Source organism: Acanthaster planci, linkage group LG08 (genome assembly GCF_054643075.1).
Source record: "Acanthaster planci isolate LZ-2023a linkage group LG08, COTS_SCS, whole genome shotgun sequence".
Taxonomy (NCBI): domain Eukaryota; kingdom Metazoa; phylum Echinodermata; class Asteroidea; order Valvatida; family Acanthasteridae; genus Acanthaster; species Acanthaster planci.
The window spans coordinates 19494009-19512346 of NC_141784.1; the positions used below are offsets into that span (position 1 = coordinate 19494009).

At 41.6% G+C, this 18338-nt stretch overlaps 1 protein-coding gene across 6 annotated transcripts in view; it reads right to left on the minus strand.

Moving 5' to 3' along the window:
* mcc (MCC regulator of WNT signaling pathway) overlaps positions 1–18338 on the minus strand; it is an 80817-nt gene that overhangs the window by 34437 nt on the left and 28042 nt on the right. Inside the window, exon 1 of one of the 6 annotated variants that reach the window (XM_022231200.2) lies at positions 8795–10095. The exons of 4 other annotated variants lie outside the window; for them this stretch is intronic. In XM_022231200.2, coding sequence (XP_022086892.2) covers positions 8795–8902 — 108 coding nt within the window. In that variant the 5' untranslated portion in view covers positions 8903–10095. Of the gene's footprint in view, positions 1–5495; positions 6742–8794; positions 10096–18338 lie in introns of those variants that run through there. One more of the 6 variants, XM_022231228.2, reaches the window with a different exon arrangement.

Consider the following 18338-nt stretch of genomic DNA (forward strand, 5'->3'; position numbering starts at 1 on the left):
TTTAAATCTGGGCTATTCTACACCAGATCTTCTCTCTTTTCGACACAAAACATGGACTCCTTTTTGGCTCTCATGGGGGACCTGCTTCAGTTGTTCTTGTACAGGGTTTAAAGACAGAAACCTTGGATTTTATGGTGCTGAGGAGGCCGCTTTTGACAAAGCATAAAAATTGACGGAGCCATATTAGCCAATGTCAAGCAGCGCAGTGGAGGTTGACAGAACACAAGGCTGCTCTCATAAACAAAGGTTTCTGTGGTATTTTAACTCAGACGAGGTCAACAACATTTTTTATTGGTGCCGAGCTGAAAGAACATGTTCTCTCCCGTTTCTCCTCTGCCCAATTTGCTTGGAGACTCTCAAAGCCTGTTCAAAACAACCTCCTAATTAAGAATTTCAAGAGCACCTTATGTTTGTCCCTATGTAAGTACAAGTGTGATTAACTTACAACATTTGTTGTTACAATTTAATACAGCAATAAATGTTGACATGACCTTATCCCGGTCCAAAACGCCCTAACGAACACAGTAAAGCAAGACAAAATACCTCTGCAAAAGACAACACGTCATCGCGATCAAATTATTGATCGGCAGGGGGTAGAATCAATAGCCGAAACACCTCAATGACCACTCCATGCTCTTAATTAGCACAGCCCTCCCACAGCGGGAGGTGCCAACGATTGTACAACAATGCAATAGCCTGATAAATCATTAATCTAGATGCGTGTCAAATTTTTTTTCTAAAGTTTAATTAGTGCAGTGGAGAGATGAAATGCACTTCTCTTGTCATGTTCGTCAGTTGGTCCACCCACTACTAATACACAGTTTCTGATGAAGTCCGAAAACATATCTACATGTACAGTGTATCTCTGTATCAGAGGCCAGATCAGGTCTGGTTTAAGATAAAAACACAATCAAGCAAAGACAATTTTTGAGAGTAGGGCCTAGTTACATTTTCAGTAAGTTTCAGAAATGCTCAGATATCTTAACAAACATTGGCTTGATTGCTTTGAATTCTTGAGAATGTTTTTTATTACATAATCTTCACAGCCTGGAGTAAACTTGCAAATGAGTTTCATTTAAATTTCAACACCTGAAATAATCTTTACAGCTCTGTATGTGTACAACAATTACTGGAAAACAAATTCAAAACAAAAATCACAGAAGGGATTTCAAGCTATTCATGGTGACAGACAACTGAGGTGGAAAGCTTGCGGTGGCACCATGCAAGGATACAATCTCTTTTGTGAGTCTGTATGGTTCTGAAAAGAACCGTGAGGAACTCAACGTTTCAGACAGTGTGCTCATCGTCAGTCTCCAAAAGAGATTGTATCCTTGCATGGTGCTACCGCAAGCTTTCCACCTTAAAAATCACAGAAATAATGCACGTACATTGCTTCTTGTCAAATCATAATTCATTGCCACATCTACCATGTGTTCAGCATCTGTAAACCGAGAAACGGCAACATCCAAGCCCAACTACATGTACACAGGCAGCCCACGAATCACTCAGTGATGTCTGAACATTCCCCAATGTGGCATTTTGGCCTGAGTGATACGATTCGGTGCAGTGTCTCTCAACCCTGATGACCTGTCCAATCTTATGTTTCTGCAACAAAGCAGTAAATACGTCGTGGAAGACTGCTCAATGATGAACTGTGGCCCAACTGGAGCAAAATTGCAGACCCTTGATTGCCACAGTGAAGTTGTAAACACGGCACATAATTAATAGTGGCCATGGAAGAGGTTGCTGATTTTAAGTGGAAATACACACAAATGGCAAATAAAGTAACAAAATATTAATAGGCTACGGATGTTAGCATAAATTTTAACAAGAATTTGCAGAAAAAAAAAACAAACAAAAAAACAACAACAAAAAAACAACGAACACAAATATACAAGAGTCTTCTGTGGTAATAGGGCCCAAGCTCAACATATTCGTAAAATCATTACTGTGTGGACAACAAATGTGGAGACGTTTGCACATCCTCCAAACGGTCCCAGTTCTTCTGATCAAAAACGTTTTCCTCAAATCATGGTTATGTTCCTCCTTGGCACGACTGCGCAACCTCATGACAGATAACAAATTATGGATTTCAGGAAGAAAAAGAGAGGAAAAGAAAACTGCGCTCCATGCAAACACAGAGGAAAGTTTGACGACTGAACAAAGGAAACAATTGAAAATCTGGGCCCATATACAATTCTGTGAATGTGTGAAACATGGTTTTGTCTTTGCGCTCCATGCAAACACAGAGGAAAGTTTGACGACTGAACAAAGGAAACAATTGAAAATCTGGGCCCATATACAATTCTGTGAATGTGTGAAACATGGTTTTGTCTTTGCACTCCATACAAACACAGAGGAAAGTTTGATTACTGAACAAAAGAAACAATTGAAAATCTGCGCCCATATACAATTCTGTGAATGTGTGAAACATGGTTTTGTCTTTGCGCTCCATAAAAACACAGAGGAAAGTTTGATTACTGAACAAAAGAAACAATTGAAAATCTGCGCCCATATACAATTCTGTGAATGTGTGAAACATGGTTTTGTCTTTGCGCTCCATACAAACACAGAGGAAAGTTTGACGACTGAACAAAGGAAACAATTGAAAATCTGCACCCATATACAATTCTGTGAATGTGTGAAACATGGTTTTGTCTTTGTCGTGAAGTAGTATCGTATTATCCCCCACAGTCCAACCAGACACAATTGGACAAATTCAGTATCATGGGGAGAGGGGCCAGGAGGGCAGAGGGGTACTCTTTTCAGCGGGAGTCAGGAGTCAAAAGAGGTTGAGCGATTCGGGTAATCTTGCCCCAGAGAAACAGTAGCGGGCTTTGTCTGACAGGGTTCGGTTGTCGCTGTGAGGAAAGAGGTGTTGAGCTTGGCCGCCCTCCTACCCGAGGTGGTAATTGGGCCTCTGGAGCCTGTGATCGAGCATGGACGCCACTGACTCCATTCTTAAAGCAATACAAAGTCTCTGATCAGGACCACAAAGTAGGAAGGAAAGCACTGTTGGCAATAGATTGGCATCTTTGTGGGGGGGGGGAGAATTCACGAGTAAAAAATGACACACTAACACGTTCAACCTTTGCAAAGAGATTTAGGTGAGTCTTGCTTAGCATCAGGTGAACTTGTTCATATTTTAACCGAGGATATTTTTGAGGGCACCGGATTGCTTGTGGCGTCTGGTAGGAAAGCCTACAAATCATGTGTTTGCAATTGACTTGCCATACTATCCTTCAGGTACACCATGATGTGTTCAGGATGTTTTGCTCTTTATGAAATTGACAAAATGAATACGGATTTGCTGGCAAGTCTTGAAGCAAACTCCCACCAAACGTACTGCTCCGGTCTTATCAATGCCGACCTTTCAGCTTCGAAACCCAACCAATCAAGCTTCTAGAATGTCAGGTTAAAAACAAGACAGCTATTTTAGTCTGGGATGTGGTGTTGCACAAGCATTTTTTCCCTTGTTTTCGTCAAAGCTCCGGATACTGGCACTGTATGGGTAAATGGTTTTCAGTGAGGCATGACTCTGTGACAAAAGATTCTTGCAAGTCAGATTCGGCAGAACTATTTGTCAAAAACTTGTGGATTGAAACGAGTGGGTCAGAGAGCTGTAGATTTCAATAGAACGAGACACATAAAAAAAAATAAACAAAAAGTTTAGTAGCAGAGTAACCTTGTCAGTACAAGGTTAGCTTTCTACATGAACAAAACATTGGTGCACCAAAGTGACTATACCCCTTCAAACTAGGGACTGGGTGCGTGTATAATAGTTTCAAATATATCTATTTCTAGTGCATACACAGAAAGAAACAGTCACATTCAAAGGAGTCTAATGATTCAACTTTAAGTCATTTAAAAACAGATGTAGATTATTGACAATGCCCATATTCCTTTCACAGATCTGGTACCTGTGTACATGAATGTACCAGCAGTCCAACATTTACAAATCCAATTTTTGTCATCTTGTCACACCACTGGCTGGTAGTGGGAACCGAAACAGATCATTTTTTTTTACTGAACTTCTCAATGAGTAGATGTTTACTTGATCAATTCAAACGGTCAAACAAACTATTAAAAAAACTTGATTGCCGTAAGATTTGTCAATATCATGGCAAAAGCTCTACAAATTTATCTTCGGTGCCTAACCATACCATGTTCTTACCTACTAATAACTATTACTGCTACCTTAATTAATCCAAATGACAGATGTTCATTATGGTACTCAAATGGAGTTCATGATAAATCTTTATTGTTTTTCTTCAATTACCAAGGGAGCCATCAAGTAATAAATCAGTGTCACAGGTGGGGGGGGCGAGGAAGGAGGATATGCAATGTGCATCCTGACAGCCTTATATGGACGATCAGACCAGACAGCACATAGCACATATGTAATAACTGAGTGATTAATCAAGCAAGGCCTACCCGCAGCTACAACCCATCCCACAGACATTGCATAGGTATGCGAACTGGTACACAGTGTGAGCTGCGGTGTCATCATCTACGGGGGGAGGGGGGGATGGACATGTACCGGTAGATCACTTGTGGCAGCTTTTCTCACAAAATGTTACCTCTTTGCGATTGAAACATAATTGAAATTTACTGTTACGGGAGAGTGCGGTGACAACGGTGGCGAGAGGATGTGTGACTGGATGACGGGTATTTTGCTGACAGCATCGATGACGGTGGAGGAAAATGCTGGCTGGTTTTTAAGTTTGCATCACAGATGCTGTAAATTGCCGTACACCATTCTCTAAACCTAAATTCCTTTTGAAAAAACTTACACTGTATACATGTACAACAGATCTCTGATTCAGCTTTTGATTGTTCAGTACTTGAAGGTATCTAACACACAGTTGGGTCGGCATTCACCGCGTTTAGGGGACAAGTTCTTCTGTCAGGGAAATTTGAACCGAGTTGTGCGGACATTTCTGAGTCCCCACAATGTTTTCGGTCCCCACAAAATAGGTGAAATGTCGAGTGGATGTCCCCATAACTACGGTTCGGGAGACTGTGTACCGGCGCGACCCACTTTGTCCAAATATCAAATCACCATGATGACCTACATGTACATGTACACTAGGAGTACACATGCACGTACATGTACATGCACATGTGTAGACCTATTGTACAGCATTTTATTAAATAAAATACCCGGAAATAGCTTTAAATATTTAACTGTCTATAGATTGTACAACTGACAATAAGCATGTTTACATGTAATCATAACTACACCAGTAGCGCCAGACACTGGATAATATGATTACCCCAAAGCAGTCCATAAGCTACATACAGATACATATATACATGTACAGGTACCAGACTATTATGTGGATAGTGGATATTGGATGTGAGTAGTTCGATAATGGTCATATTCGACAGTAAAATGGATGGACAATTCTTCAGCTATTGGTAACATCAGTGGCCATCACTCTATGCACAGCAAATGAGTCAAACTTTCACGTTGATTGAATTCCATAACTTACCTCGTTTTGGGGTGGCACAGGCTGTACCTGTCTGTGAATTGCTTTACTCTCCATGGAAACGGATGTGGCATATTATTCCAGATAAGGCGTTAACTCCACGAATACAACGGACGCTGCAAATCAACCAGCAGCGCGATCCTTGTTCCATTCCAAACCGTCCGTTAACCATCCACACAATGCACAATCTGACGGTACAGTTAGTCGAGTATACTCAGCACCAGGCCACTTTGGAAATTGGAGTGAATTGAATAATGAATGAAGACTCAAAACGACTGAACAAAGTATGTGCGTGTACGTGAGGGCATTCATCACCTCAACAAGAAGCATCCTTTGTCAGCCCACATGTAAATACCAGCACCGTGCCCATTTTAAACTCCCTGAATGTACAGACACATATGAAAATCCTTACTGCAACGCTAGTGTATGGACTTCAGATATACATGTACATCCTTGGCTGTACATCTATTGTTGACAGTAGCTCATTGCATCAACAGGGCATGACTTTACCATGTACACACTATGTGTGCACAGCAATCCATAGGCACACCGTGGACTCACATACAGCCAGGCAAATCACTCCACTCGAATCAGTCATCAGGGAAACCACAAGATGAGCCTGCTACACCATACTGCATTGATCACAGGAAGACAGACTGGACGCATGTAACGCTGTCCTAACGCTGTCCAGCAAGGCAATAACAATGAACAGAATCCTATAGTGTGATTCAAACAATTCCAGCATGTGACCAGACTGGTGCCATGTGATCAAGTCTGCCAAGCCGGCCCTTTTAATGGGCTGTGCCTCCTGTTTAATTTCAGCTCACAACGCAGCCCACTTCACCTCACTCACACTCGGCACAGCGGGCAGGGTGTTTGGAGCAGTCTGTCCCTGCTGTGTTCGATCAAGGTTACTCCCTGTGAACTGAGGCAAAGGGCCTACAGGTCTGGCCTCTTTCACCATTAAAACTTTGCATTAGACAAAAAACCCTCCAAGACTGCTGAAACCGGAGACCCAGGCAGAGAAACAATGCAGTTGTGAGATGTGAGCAGTAATTGTTTTCCAGGTTTACACAGGGACACTTATCCCAAGTAACTTCCTATGTGGCCATGGATTCCCCAGCTCACTGGCCATAAAAGTCAGTTCATTCTCCCCATGCTGAATGAATACCGAAAGCAGTCACTGACAGCTTAAAGTGGCTGAGCAAATGAAGGCAGCACTTGGCACTGTCCCTAGACATGCTCATGCCATCCCCGGTTTTAACGTCAGTGGTCAGATCTCCACTCCTGCGCCTCTCCACCACAGCACAGCATAGGTAATGAGCCCTGTCATTTACCTCAGTCATGTAATTGGCTAGCAGAACCTTCAGTGCACAGCATGCAGGCAAAGGCATGCAACACATTTTATTGTTGCAAGGTCCCAGAGACTGGCTACCCCAGGGCCACAGGCCCCAGCACTGTTTATCTGGCTCCCTCTCTTTCTCCTCTCAAAATGGCCAACAGCCCATAGGGAAAATTTCATTTCAGGTTGTTTATTTAAAAAAAAGAAAAAAAAAAGCATGGTTTATTCTCGACTGGGTCCAAGAACTGTTCTCTCCTATGCATTTGTGGGCACTCATTTACAGATCTGGATAATTGCCCAAGGAAGTGCTTGGACATAAAACACCGAGAGTGGTCATAAACAATGCTCCTAAAATGACCACTGTTTCTATCTCTAGGAGTAAAGTCATTGTTGGGTCTTTTGTGCAAATCCAGTTTGGAGGAGGCCCTTTTGTGTGAGCACGAGGAAGAATAACAGCATGAGAAGTCACTGGACCACACCAGGCTTTAGCAGCTTCCGACACTGCCTACTGATGTTGCAGTTCTTAAAAAAACAAAATTACCTTATTACTGGTACTACGCACTTTGACTTCAGGATGATAGATTCAGTTTGAAAATTCATCATTTCAAAGAATCACTCCCCGAATGACAGAAATAACAGATTAAGAGAAAAGTGACCCCCCAAACAAAGAGAAAGAAAAGAAGAAATTTAATTCAACCGATGCTGAGAATATTAAAATCCTGATGTTTATCCCTGAGGGTCCCCAGCAAAGAATGATATCAGCTCTTAACAACAAGCACTAACATCATATCTAACTAACTTCTGTAAACTTGTGTCTGGCTGATGAATGGCGGTTTGTAATGACCACTGACCGCTTACCCGGTGCCAATCAAATCAAAGCATATTCCTAACCATCAAGCATGGTTCAGTGGATGTAATGTTTCCATCTTGCTTCATGCTAAGAGAGGGCGCTGTTCAAGCTGAGTGGGCATTGTTATCACTGGCTATATTGGAGTCACGTATGTTCGAGTTGAATGGAACGTGTATGTTGGCACAGTTGGGAGCACTGCTTTGTGTTCCCTGTTTTGTTTTATTGTTGTTGTTGTTTGTTGTTCTTTTTAAATTTTCTTTTCTAAACTAGCCCTGGAAAGAATGGCAGATGTTCAGTTTGCATTTCACATGTATCTTGATGGGAAAAGTTGCAGAGTTTCAACTTTAGGGTTACAATATCGCAAAAACTACGAACAATAAAGAGTGCTACACCAAGACTAAATCATTCTGAGGTTAAAACTGTTCTAAAATGCAGTTTTCTGGTTCACTGCTCCCCAGAGAGGAAACTGCCATTTTTGCCCAAATCTGCCCGGTGGCACACTTCGCAATCTCATGTACAACTCAAAGGATCCCAGGTCATACAATCGGCAATCCTGCAATCCTTATTCAAAAGGTAATTTCAGACCCTTGGGGTGAACAACGTTCTTTCCTTTGAAAAAAACAAAACAACAACTGTTTCTATTGGTTTCTGGCAAGGACTGTACACAAAAGGTGGTCGAGTTTTGGCCACACAATGGCATTCCATCCACGGAAACAGAGACAGCATGAGATTTCACTCTCTATCAAGGTTCATCTCTTTAGAGCATTATAAACGGTCATTTGGTACGGTGTGAGGTTAAATTTTATTTCATTTGACCTAAATTGTTCGGTACAAACCAAGACTACAAGTGCTTCTTCAAGTATGTTCCAACATCCCTAAAACAAAAATTATTTTGATGTTGATCAAATATTGCTTCACCATTATAAAAAAAAGACCACAAAATCTGGAATATCGAATTACACATAGGTTTATAGAAGTCCCTAAAACACTTAGAAAATACCGCCTTTTCTTTACAAGATTTACAAGTTAACAGTAAATTGTTCAACAAGACACACGTACAAAGCAGCAATATTAGAAAAATAAAAGATACTGTTATTAGTGGGATGTTACCTTGTTTTCTGGTGGTTCGTACAGCGAATCATCTGATACTGACGAGGATCCATCACTGAAATCAACGGGTTTGGACATTGGTGAGCTTTTCTGATATCTTGTCACCATCTACACGTACAAAATACCCTCAGAAATTTCCCATTTCTCGCTAGAGAAATCCAATGGGTGATGCCACATGCTCCGGTATCTTTTGCACGACATCACAGATATTTCCAGAGTGGTTACCATGATGCAAGTTTTCCTCAGGGTCAAATTATTTCATTCCAAAACTTCGCATCATAAACATCCTGATATGACTCTGGAAGCAGATGTTGGTTTTGTAGATTGAAAACTGCTTCCACGGTCTAAAAGAAAGAGCCCCTAACAGAGGAGCAGAATGGCGCTAGACAACCAATACACACTGCTGTCTAGGAAGATCAGCTGTCACATTTTTCACAAATGCTCAGCAAATGTAACACCCTGTGATCACCAAACAAGCAGAGATGACTTCAAAATGTACACAACCTGAATATGGCACTGTTCCAATAACACTGTCAACTGGACAGCACTGCGATCAACTCAGTTGTCCGATGGCCGTCCACGGGTTGACCAGCTCAGTCCACCAATTAGTGACCACTTCACGTCCAACTCTGCAGCTCACATGTGGGTTTTTGTGAGAGTGTGTGCTACATGTAAGTTCCCTTTCATGTTGAGATCCATCATTTAAAAAACCGGGGCGGACAATCCGCTGCACCAAACAATAGGTCTCGCTCCTTTTTCACCTCTCTGGCAGGCCAAACAATAACAAGCTGGAGCAACAATGCCCCTGCTCAGGTACAGGCGTGAATGGAAGGGCTCTCTTAACCACTACTACCCCATTCTCCCCACGGTCAGCAATCCCCCTTCCGATGAGATTTCACAGTGCTCTGACAGAAAACATGTAAACATTGGTACCTCCTTGATTGATCCAGCCAACAATGGAAACCACTGGGAACAAGGCCGAACCAGATCCGCACATGAACCAAGATAAAAAAAACACGATGTCTACTGTACACTCGGTGCTAGAGGCTCCACACAGTACCAATGCTGTTGACTTGAACCAAAAGGCAAACTCCCCCAATAATAGCCAGTGTTTGATCAACAAGGTAACGACTCTATTAACCAGCCCATCAAGAATGAACCAATGACACGGCTCTGATTCAATTTAATTTTTAACCTCCAAATTGGCCACGGCAGACAGCATGCTGGCTCCTTAGCTCTCGGAATGCTGTGATAGCAGAGCCATGTGAAACTCAATCTCGGGCGAACTATTCGATGGACAAACAAAGACACATTGGAAACCCCTGATGACTATATTGACTGAATGTTTCGGCTATTACTGCATGCTCTTTTGTGAGTGGGATTTATACCGATCAAAGGTTAGCCCCTGAAGTGGCCTTTTTTCTTTGGGTCAGATAAAAACTGGAAGAACGTAAACAATGTTGCTAGTGGCCTTTGGCCCGAGCATGTTAAGTGTATTCAAAATGTGTTTAATATACTAGTTGCAGGAAGTTCTCAAGATATATCGTACTATTCAAAATTCTGTCGAGGCTGACGAGCCCTTCATGTAAGTCTGGTATTGCCACTCTGATTTTTAATTACACGTAAACTTAGTTTCAGCGTCTTCCTACAAGCCTCAACTGAACTACAAAAAAGTGAAACCGACACAAAAAAAGTATTAAAATAACAAAGTGTAAAACTGATAATACAAACAAAACCACCCCCCCAGAAAAAAAAGAAGAAAAAAGTTGTAATTCATTTTGAGGAACAAAAGTTTAAAATATCAGTTGTTGAGTTGTGGCATACTGCACGCATATTTTCAGTAACTATGCATAGGAAGGAATTTTGTGGAATTTTCTTTTTAATGTGAGGACAAAGTCTTCAAACCTAAACGAATGACTTCGGATGATTAATGCATCAACTAGGTTTGAGACTTTTTCGCTAGTATTGATTCTGTCAAACAACATCAATAACGAAGGTGAGACATCAGTCAGCGACACAAGTGCAGTACATGAGGTTCATATTAGCTTCATACAACCAAAAATGTTTTATGATATGAATAGCAAAGTGTGCTTTTTTTATGCATGTGAATGATGCAGGCATCCAAAGAAATTGACTACACAAATGCACTGCATATGGGCCGATGTAATAGCGCCCTCTTTTGGCATGGAACTGTGTAATCAGAGACAGACTGCAAGAATTCCTGTTTCTTGACAGGCACTCTCGACATGGTTGACAATGTTATCTTGTCAGTGTGAGACGGGGGATTCAAGCACTGAAATAACAAAATAAGGACAAACTAAAGGTCACCGGAACCTTGAAATCACAGGAATGAAAAGGGTTGATTTAAAAAAATAAGCCTTTGGCAAGTTTAATTTCAATACAATTTGGTACACTCAGTTCTTTCAATTCTCATGAACATAACAATTTGAATTCTCCATACTAAAGCCACTGTTGCTATACCTTGTGATTCGGGGCAAGCTTTTGCTCAGTTACATAAGACATGCCTTGCATCAATACACTGTTTTCAGTGGACAAGAAGGGCACAAAGGAATCAGTCCTTTCCAGAGATGGTGGTTGCTATGCAAAAGCTTACCCCAAATCATGAGGTATAGCAACAGTGTCTTTAGTCTGGGGAATTCGAATTGTTATGTTTATACATGTATGCAATCAGATAACTCAGTGTACCAGATTTTATTCATATTTACCTCGCAAAAGGCTTAGGCCGTGTCCGAAATGGGATTCCAGAGCTACGGCTAGGCCTATTGTCTGTACGTCTCCATGCATTTCTAATGGAGTGGAGACCTAGACCTAGCTCTAGACAACAGATTTGGATGCAGCCTTATTACTGATTGTGAGGTTTGGTGATGGGTTATGTTCTACCAGATACATAGTTAATTTTTTAATTACGGGATTTGCCCTAACACCGACGTATATTCAAACCAGTAATTAAAAATTAACACCTCCCTGATGTTTATCTTCCAGTAAATCTTGAAATACGTAATTAATGTTAAAGGGCAGACAAGGCCGAATTAAAAAGAACAAAGCTATAACGTGGTTGAGCAGAAACCTTGTAAAGGTACCTCGGTCAGTTGCTGGCTACCGGTAACCAGTGGTACAGCCAGAGATCACAATTGTTGATTTCACTAGAAACTTTGGTTTAAAATCCAATTACATCTACAATATGATTCACACACTAATGGGATTAAACCCCGGATTCAATTTGTGAAAATTTCAGTAGACTAACACTTATTCCCCCAGCCCCCGCACTGAGCCTCAGCAGAGCCACCGACCAGTACGTACAATCATCATGGAACAGAGCGCTTCAACAGAGCAGAATACCAGTCAACTCTTTGTTGTCCAGCCACTCATCGAGGGTTTAAGAGTCAGGGGCGAGTGAGCTTGGGGAGGAGCGAGGCTAATTTGGGACAGGATATAAATGTCAGGAGGAATTAGGGGCGTAGGGGGACTTCGGATGATGACGTAACCTGATGAGGGTCACTGGTATCCTGGGCTGAGAAATATATGCTCAGCAATGGCAAAATGGCACGTGCACCTGCTTAAAAAGTGACGCTTACCAGTAGCATTGATGTTTAAGATAAAAATATCTTGCTAATTTTTCAAATGCTGTTAAGAAACTTACCCCATTCCCACCCCCACCAAATCAAATCAAATCAAATCAAATCTGTAGTATCTACAAATGTTTTTCTTTTTCCTGATTAAAGAAATGACAGCAACTGATTTAAATCGTGCACCTCCAATACATCAAACTCAGCTTTCCGACATGATAGCAACTGAGCCAACCTACCCTATGACGGCGTGTCTGCCTTGAGCAGATGCACCCCCTCGTCGGTTGACAAGAGTCTTGTTGGTGGGGAGAGTTCACTTTGTTGGTAGCCTTGCAACTCACTGCTTGCATTTTTGTAAACCAGCGAAATACAACGCCCACTAAACAAGCATCTATTGCTAGGGAAAACTGCGCCCTCTCTTGGTCCGCTCAGGGCCAACAGTGGTCTCCCAGTCAGCCATCATATTTGCATCAGGGTGCTTAGCACATGACATAAAAACCATACAGTCTCCCTGATAATCACAGTACTGGTAGTAATGGTCTCATTCACAGGTATCAGTCGGTGACAGTCGGGATGTCCCTCCCCCCCAAAACAAATTATTTAAGCATGGACCTGATTTTAACACAGGGGCCGTGAAGTCCACTGGTCTCTAATGACCCACAATTCTCCCACCTTCAGACTATTGAGAAGCAGTCGGCGTCCATGGTAGCAATGCCACAAAACCTTGGAAACGGAAGGTAGTGTAAATATTGCTCCAGGGGATAATGCAAGATAAATGTAGCTTTTTAGTCACAGCAGAAAAAAATCTCCGATTCTAATAAATAACTAAATTCACCTGAAAAAAAAAAACTACAAAGAAACTACATGTATTCAGGAATATAAAGGAAAAAAAGAGGCAGGATCTTTTCTATGTATTTTTTAATGTCTCCATCTTGTGTGCTGGCAAACGCTATGTACTTGCTACGAGATGAATGGGAGGTCAACCACCTCGAGCCTTACTAGCCGTAAGTCGAGCGTGATCCTAATACAGGACGACTCCCCGCCTCTCGTGCTACATTTCACCGTGCATTATTCACAAGTGCATTAAGGGTTTCTCTGAGCACGGCCCAGCAGGTGAGTTGCTGCGCGCCGGGGGTCCTCGTCAGTCAGCGGTTCAGAAAGAATACTACCTTCCTCTTCCTCTCTTTCCCTCCCCCCCAAACAAAAAACCTGGATTTTTAAATTTTTTCTTATGGGACTGCCTCCTTGCTTTCCACCGCAAGGCGACAAATTTAGGGCAAAGGCACTGAGATGGATGCAAAGTGTTGAGAACGCCCCATGGACACTTTCATTAAATGTTGCAAGTGGGCTCCTATTTGACCTACTTCTCTTTCTGTGACATCATATGGGTCTTTTCTCGAGTGTCTGAAAATGAGAATTGTGCCCGAATATGAACGTATAGTGAAGAGCTCTTCTGCGCACAATTATTTGATGAAAAAACTCGGTCTCGCAACTATGTTTGTTGTGAAACAGAAATCCTTACAAAGAATAGCTCCAAGAGGTGACAGGTGCACATTTGAGCATTCATTCTACAAAATTAAGATTGGCTGTAGATTATTTTGATGTGATGGAAAATAAAGAAAGTTCCCTTTTCTATCCAGATAGAATGCTTAGGTTATCTTTGTAATTCAGGAGAAAACTTTCTTATTTTGAAAAAAAGTTCACACACGCATTTCAATTAATTACACAGAAAGTGCATCCAGTATTCCAGCGTCTACATGTTGGCATAAGGCTGAGTCGAATGTCAACACAAAAATGTTTTTACAGGTGTGAGAAGGACAAGGGGGAAAGAAAGAAAAAAAGAACAAGACAGAGAAAGAAATGACAAATCCCTACTTCTCGCATTCACACTCGAAGAAAGAAATCTGTTTTAAAAAACACACACTTCCTCACCCAACCGGACTCCCCTTCATTCAGACCTCACCGGAAATCCACTTTGCCCATTGAGGGTTAATCTCAAACCGCAACAAGAACAGACGAAGAAACGGTCCAACGAGCATGGGGGGGAAAAACTAGGCTCCGCTCGATTATGACCACCATAAGAGTTGTCCAGCCGACCGTAAAATCCCCCAGCCACAATTAAAGAGCAGAGGGGAGAGGACAGGACAGGAGGTGAAACGGGGAAGTTTGTTTTCATTTGCCTTTCTGAAAAACAAAATAACAATAATTTGGTGTGCTTTGCACTTTTATTTAAGCAGGAAAAAAAAAAGAACTTTATTGTGGGGGGTACATGCCCCAGGAGAGAATGCCTAAGGGGAGGCACTTTGTACTTTGGAATGATGGGTACATTCAGCCCAATCAGAAACAGAAGCTAATCCCTGGGTCCAAGTCCTCCAGCTGCTGGTGGTGGTACATGTACAGTACAATGTCGACTCGAATTTCAAACCCCAGACACTTCAATGGGATTTCTTGTCTTTAGCAATCTGTGCAACATTTGGTGACATCGCTGACCGTATTAAGAGCATGGGGTAACACGTCATAAATGACCCTCATGGCAAATAAAAAGTTCAGCACTGTGGCTTGAAGTGATTCGTATTTTGACCAGTCCATCACTGAAATCAACCACCACACAATTACGATGGTGTTGGTGAATCGTAGTTTGAGCCCCACATGTTGGTAGTCTCCTTTATTAATTCCATTCCATAGTTTTAATAACAGCCAATATTCAGCAGCTGAAATTGAAAATAAGGTTAAAGAGAAACACAAAGGTACAATTTCATGTTTTGTGTGGTCCCTTTGGTCAAGTTCGGGCGGCCCGTTCTTGACGCGGGTTTCTTGTTCTCGCGCTCGAACGGTGGGAACACGACTCAAGAACACTGTTCTCGGAACAGGATCACACACCACCTCCTCGTCAGGGTTTTACAGGAACACAAGGAAAAACTCGTGAGATTTTTTATTTATGAACAGCTGCAAAAAGTAGAGAGATGGCTTCCAAAGCCATAGACCATGTAGACAATCGGAAGTTTTGCAAAATTAACATTAATTATTTTCCGAAACACAGAAATGAATGTTCCTGTTTATATAGAAAAGAATTCAGCCCATCCAAACCTTAACTTTCGAATAATGTACATGGACGCCGCCATGTTGCATGTTGCTTGTAATAACCGGTTGTTTGTTCCCGGCGTTCGAATGGCCGACCCACTAACAACTAATCGAGCTGTTCGTGAACATACGGGAACACGCCGCCCAAACTTAGCCTTTAAGTCTGCATTGAATAGGGGAAATAATATATCATACATGTATTTGATAAAATTGAGACATCTTTCCTCTCTGATTGGCTCAGGCACGGCAAATCAACTAACAGGCAGATGATGAGGAATGTCAACAACTTCAACTTTCTCAATAATGCCTACTACTTTATGATGCACCAACCAGCATATCCTGAGCCAGGGATGGACAGAAAGACACGCTCAACAATTTGAAAGGTCATCAATCCTCGGAATCTCCATCCGTCATGGGTCTCTCAAAACCTGGCCAGCTCACACACTCATCAAACCACACAAATCATTTTCTTAAGAGGGGGGGTCAATTGCCCACTGTTTTTTCTTTCTCCTTGTTTGTTTTTCATGTACCTGCAGAGGCTGGGGTTGGGTTTCATTCTCGACCGCTGCAGTGAATATGGAATTGAAGTCATATATTTATTTTGCAGCAGCATACCTTTGGAGTGACACAACTGTTAAATGTGTACTCATTGTCGACTTTTGCATGAAGAGTCCAATGAAAAACTGTTACCCTTAGTCGAGGTTGAATGAAAAGTTTAAAATTTCGAATGACACCTTTGTGCCAAATACAGGTACATTTAATTGCCGGCTCTTGTTAGGAGTTTAAGGTCCATTATTATAAGACAAAAAAAATTGAAATGATTCGGGGCTTACATGGCTTGTGTTGGTTGTCTCAAATTGCCTCTCATTTAATCAGACGGAAAAAGGAACATCAAGGCAAATGAAGCTTCAATTGGGTCAAGACTTCCAGAGGTCATACTGAAGTGCACACATGTACACGTACATTTGCTGAAGTGCGGTTGTACTGGTAGGTACTTTTCTGTCAATTAAATTTTCAAATAGATTTCAAGGAACAGTCATTCCGACTGCTTAGAATCAATGACTGTTGGAACTGTTTTTTTTTACTCATGAGATTTCAGGAGTCAAAATGAACAACCGAATTAACTACTGAGATCTCTGGCAGACGGACGTTAATATTTCCCCCCCCCGCCACTTTCTCTTTTGGATCAACAGGGATGCATGTGTAACATGTCAGTACTTATGAAGCCATCTGTGTGCATTTTGAGGTCACCGTGTAACAACCGACATCCCCATCGGCTTGGATTATGCCTCCATCTGGGCTCTGACTCAGGTTGTACAAATGATAATAATAGTACAACCCAGAAATATGTACATTTTCAATGGCAACTCCACTGGGGATGAGTCATGCTGTTTTAAAGGGGGAAAAAAATGTACAAGTTGAAAGCGGCATCCGCTCTGGAGCCGGCATTATTACGTTCTCATTTTTCTCCCCCTGTGAGTTGCGTCTGCACTCTCAAATGAGTCTGCGAGAGATCGCGCGAGGCAATATTTGTGAAGCGGTCCCACAAACAGCAAGTCAATAGTGGGAGGTACTGGCGTAACCAAACCCAAAGTACAATGCAATTGTGTCCATGTGCAACACCCCCCCCAAAAAAAAATCCCATGAAATATTTGCTCTACAGTCAGGGGGTAGGGGTGTTTAAATCTAGAATCTGGTTCTAAGGATTAGGATATGAACAAACATCGGGGAATGTAACAAATACTTTCCTGATGGGGAGGGAGGGAGAGAAGGGTATAAAAGGTAAAGTCTAAAGACTGAAAACAATTCTTGCACATGAATGAGCTACAGATGGATCCTTTTAAATTTTGCCCAGATTCTAAATGTTTTGGCATCCCCCCCCAAAAAAAGAAGGAAGCTGATTTGAAAATAATTTTGGCTGCACTGCATGACCTGTAAACAAAACAGAAGTGTACTCTGAAGGTGACCAAAGCCTCGTTGAGATCAATCTAGACTTGCTGTGATCAATTATAAATATGCCATTTGTATGCAATTGTCGCCATTAGTTTTGATGACCTTCAAAGTGCATTTCAGCCAGGATGAATTTGAACGACCAAGGCTAAATGACTACCACATGGTAAGTTTTTGTTTCAAATAGGAAATGCTGGTTGAGTTTTCATTGTTTTTTGCCACATACTTTTCATGCCATTATTTGTACACTGCATGAAATCTCGAAAAACTATACAAGAAAAAAACAACATATTTCTCATCTCCATTTTCTTTCAAAAGTTGAGAAAAAAATGACCAAGACCTGTAACAGTTGGTTGGACTAAGTAGTGAAAGAATATAAGTTGAATCTCTGGTACATCAACTGAGAAAGTTAATGCTCAAATGCATTAAAACGTACAGGGCATGTATTGTATACATGTACACATATGTCTCTAATAGAAAGATGTTCGTACAGAAATTTGCCGGTGGGATTTCTGCAGGAGCTGATTATGTTGTCAGATTAAGAGGTAGGAATTTACTGCACATGTCCAACAAAATTTGAGCTAATAGCTTCTTTGCTCACCAAGTTGGAGTGAGGCCGATTTTTCAAAACCTCAAGAGAAACTGGCCAACTGAAGCCCCTTCGCTTCAAATGAATGAGATGTGTAAGTTTACTGGCCATTTCCTCCCTCCCTGGAGAGTTCTAAGACTTCAAGTTTAATCATTAGCATGCCTCAACTTGGAACAATAACAAACACAAGGAATGACCTCAGATTGGAACAGAAGGAATTTCAGGTAACAGAAAAAAAAAGCTTAGAAAATCTGATTGACAGATAAGTAGAGAAAAAATAGCAAATTCCTCAGGCAATGCTGTGAACTTTATCCAACACATGCTAGGAATTTCCAAC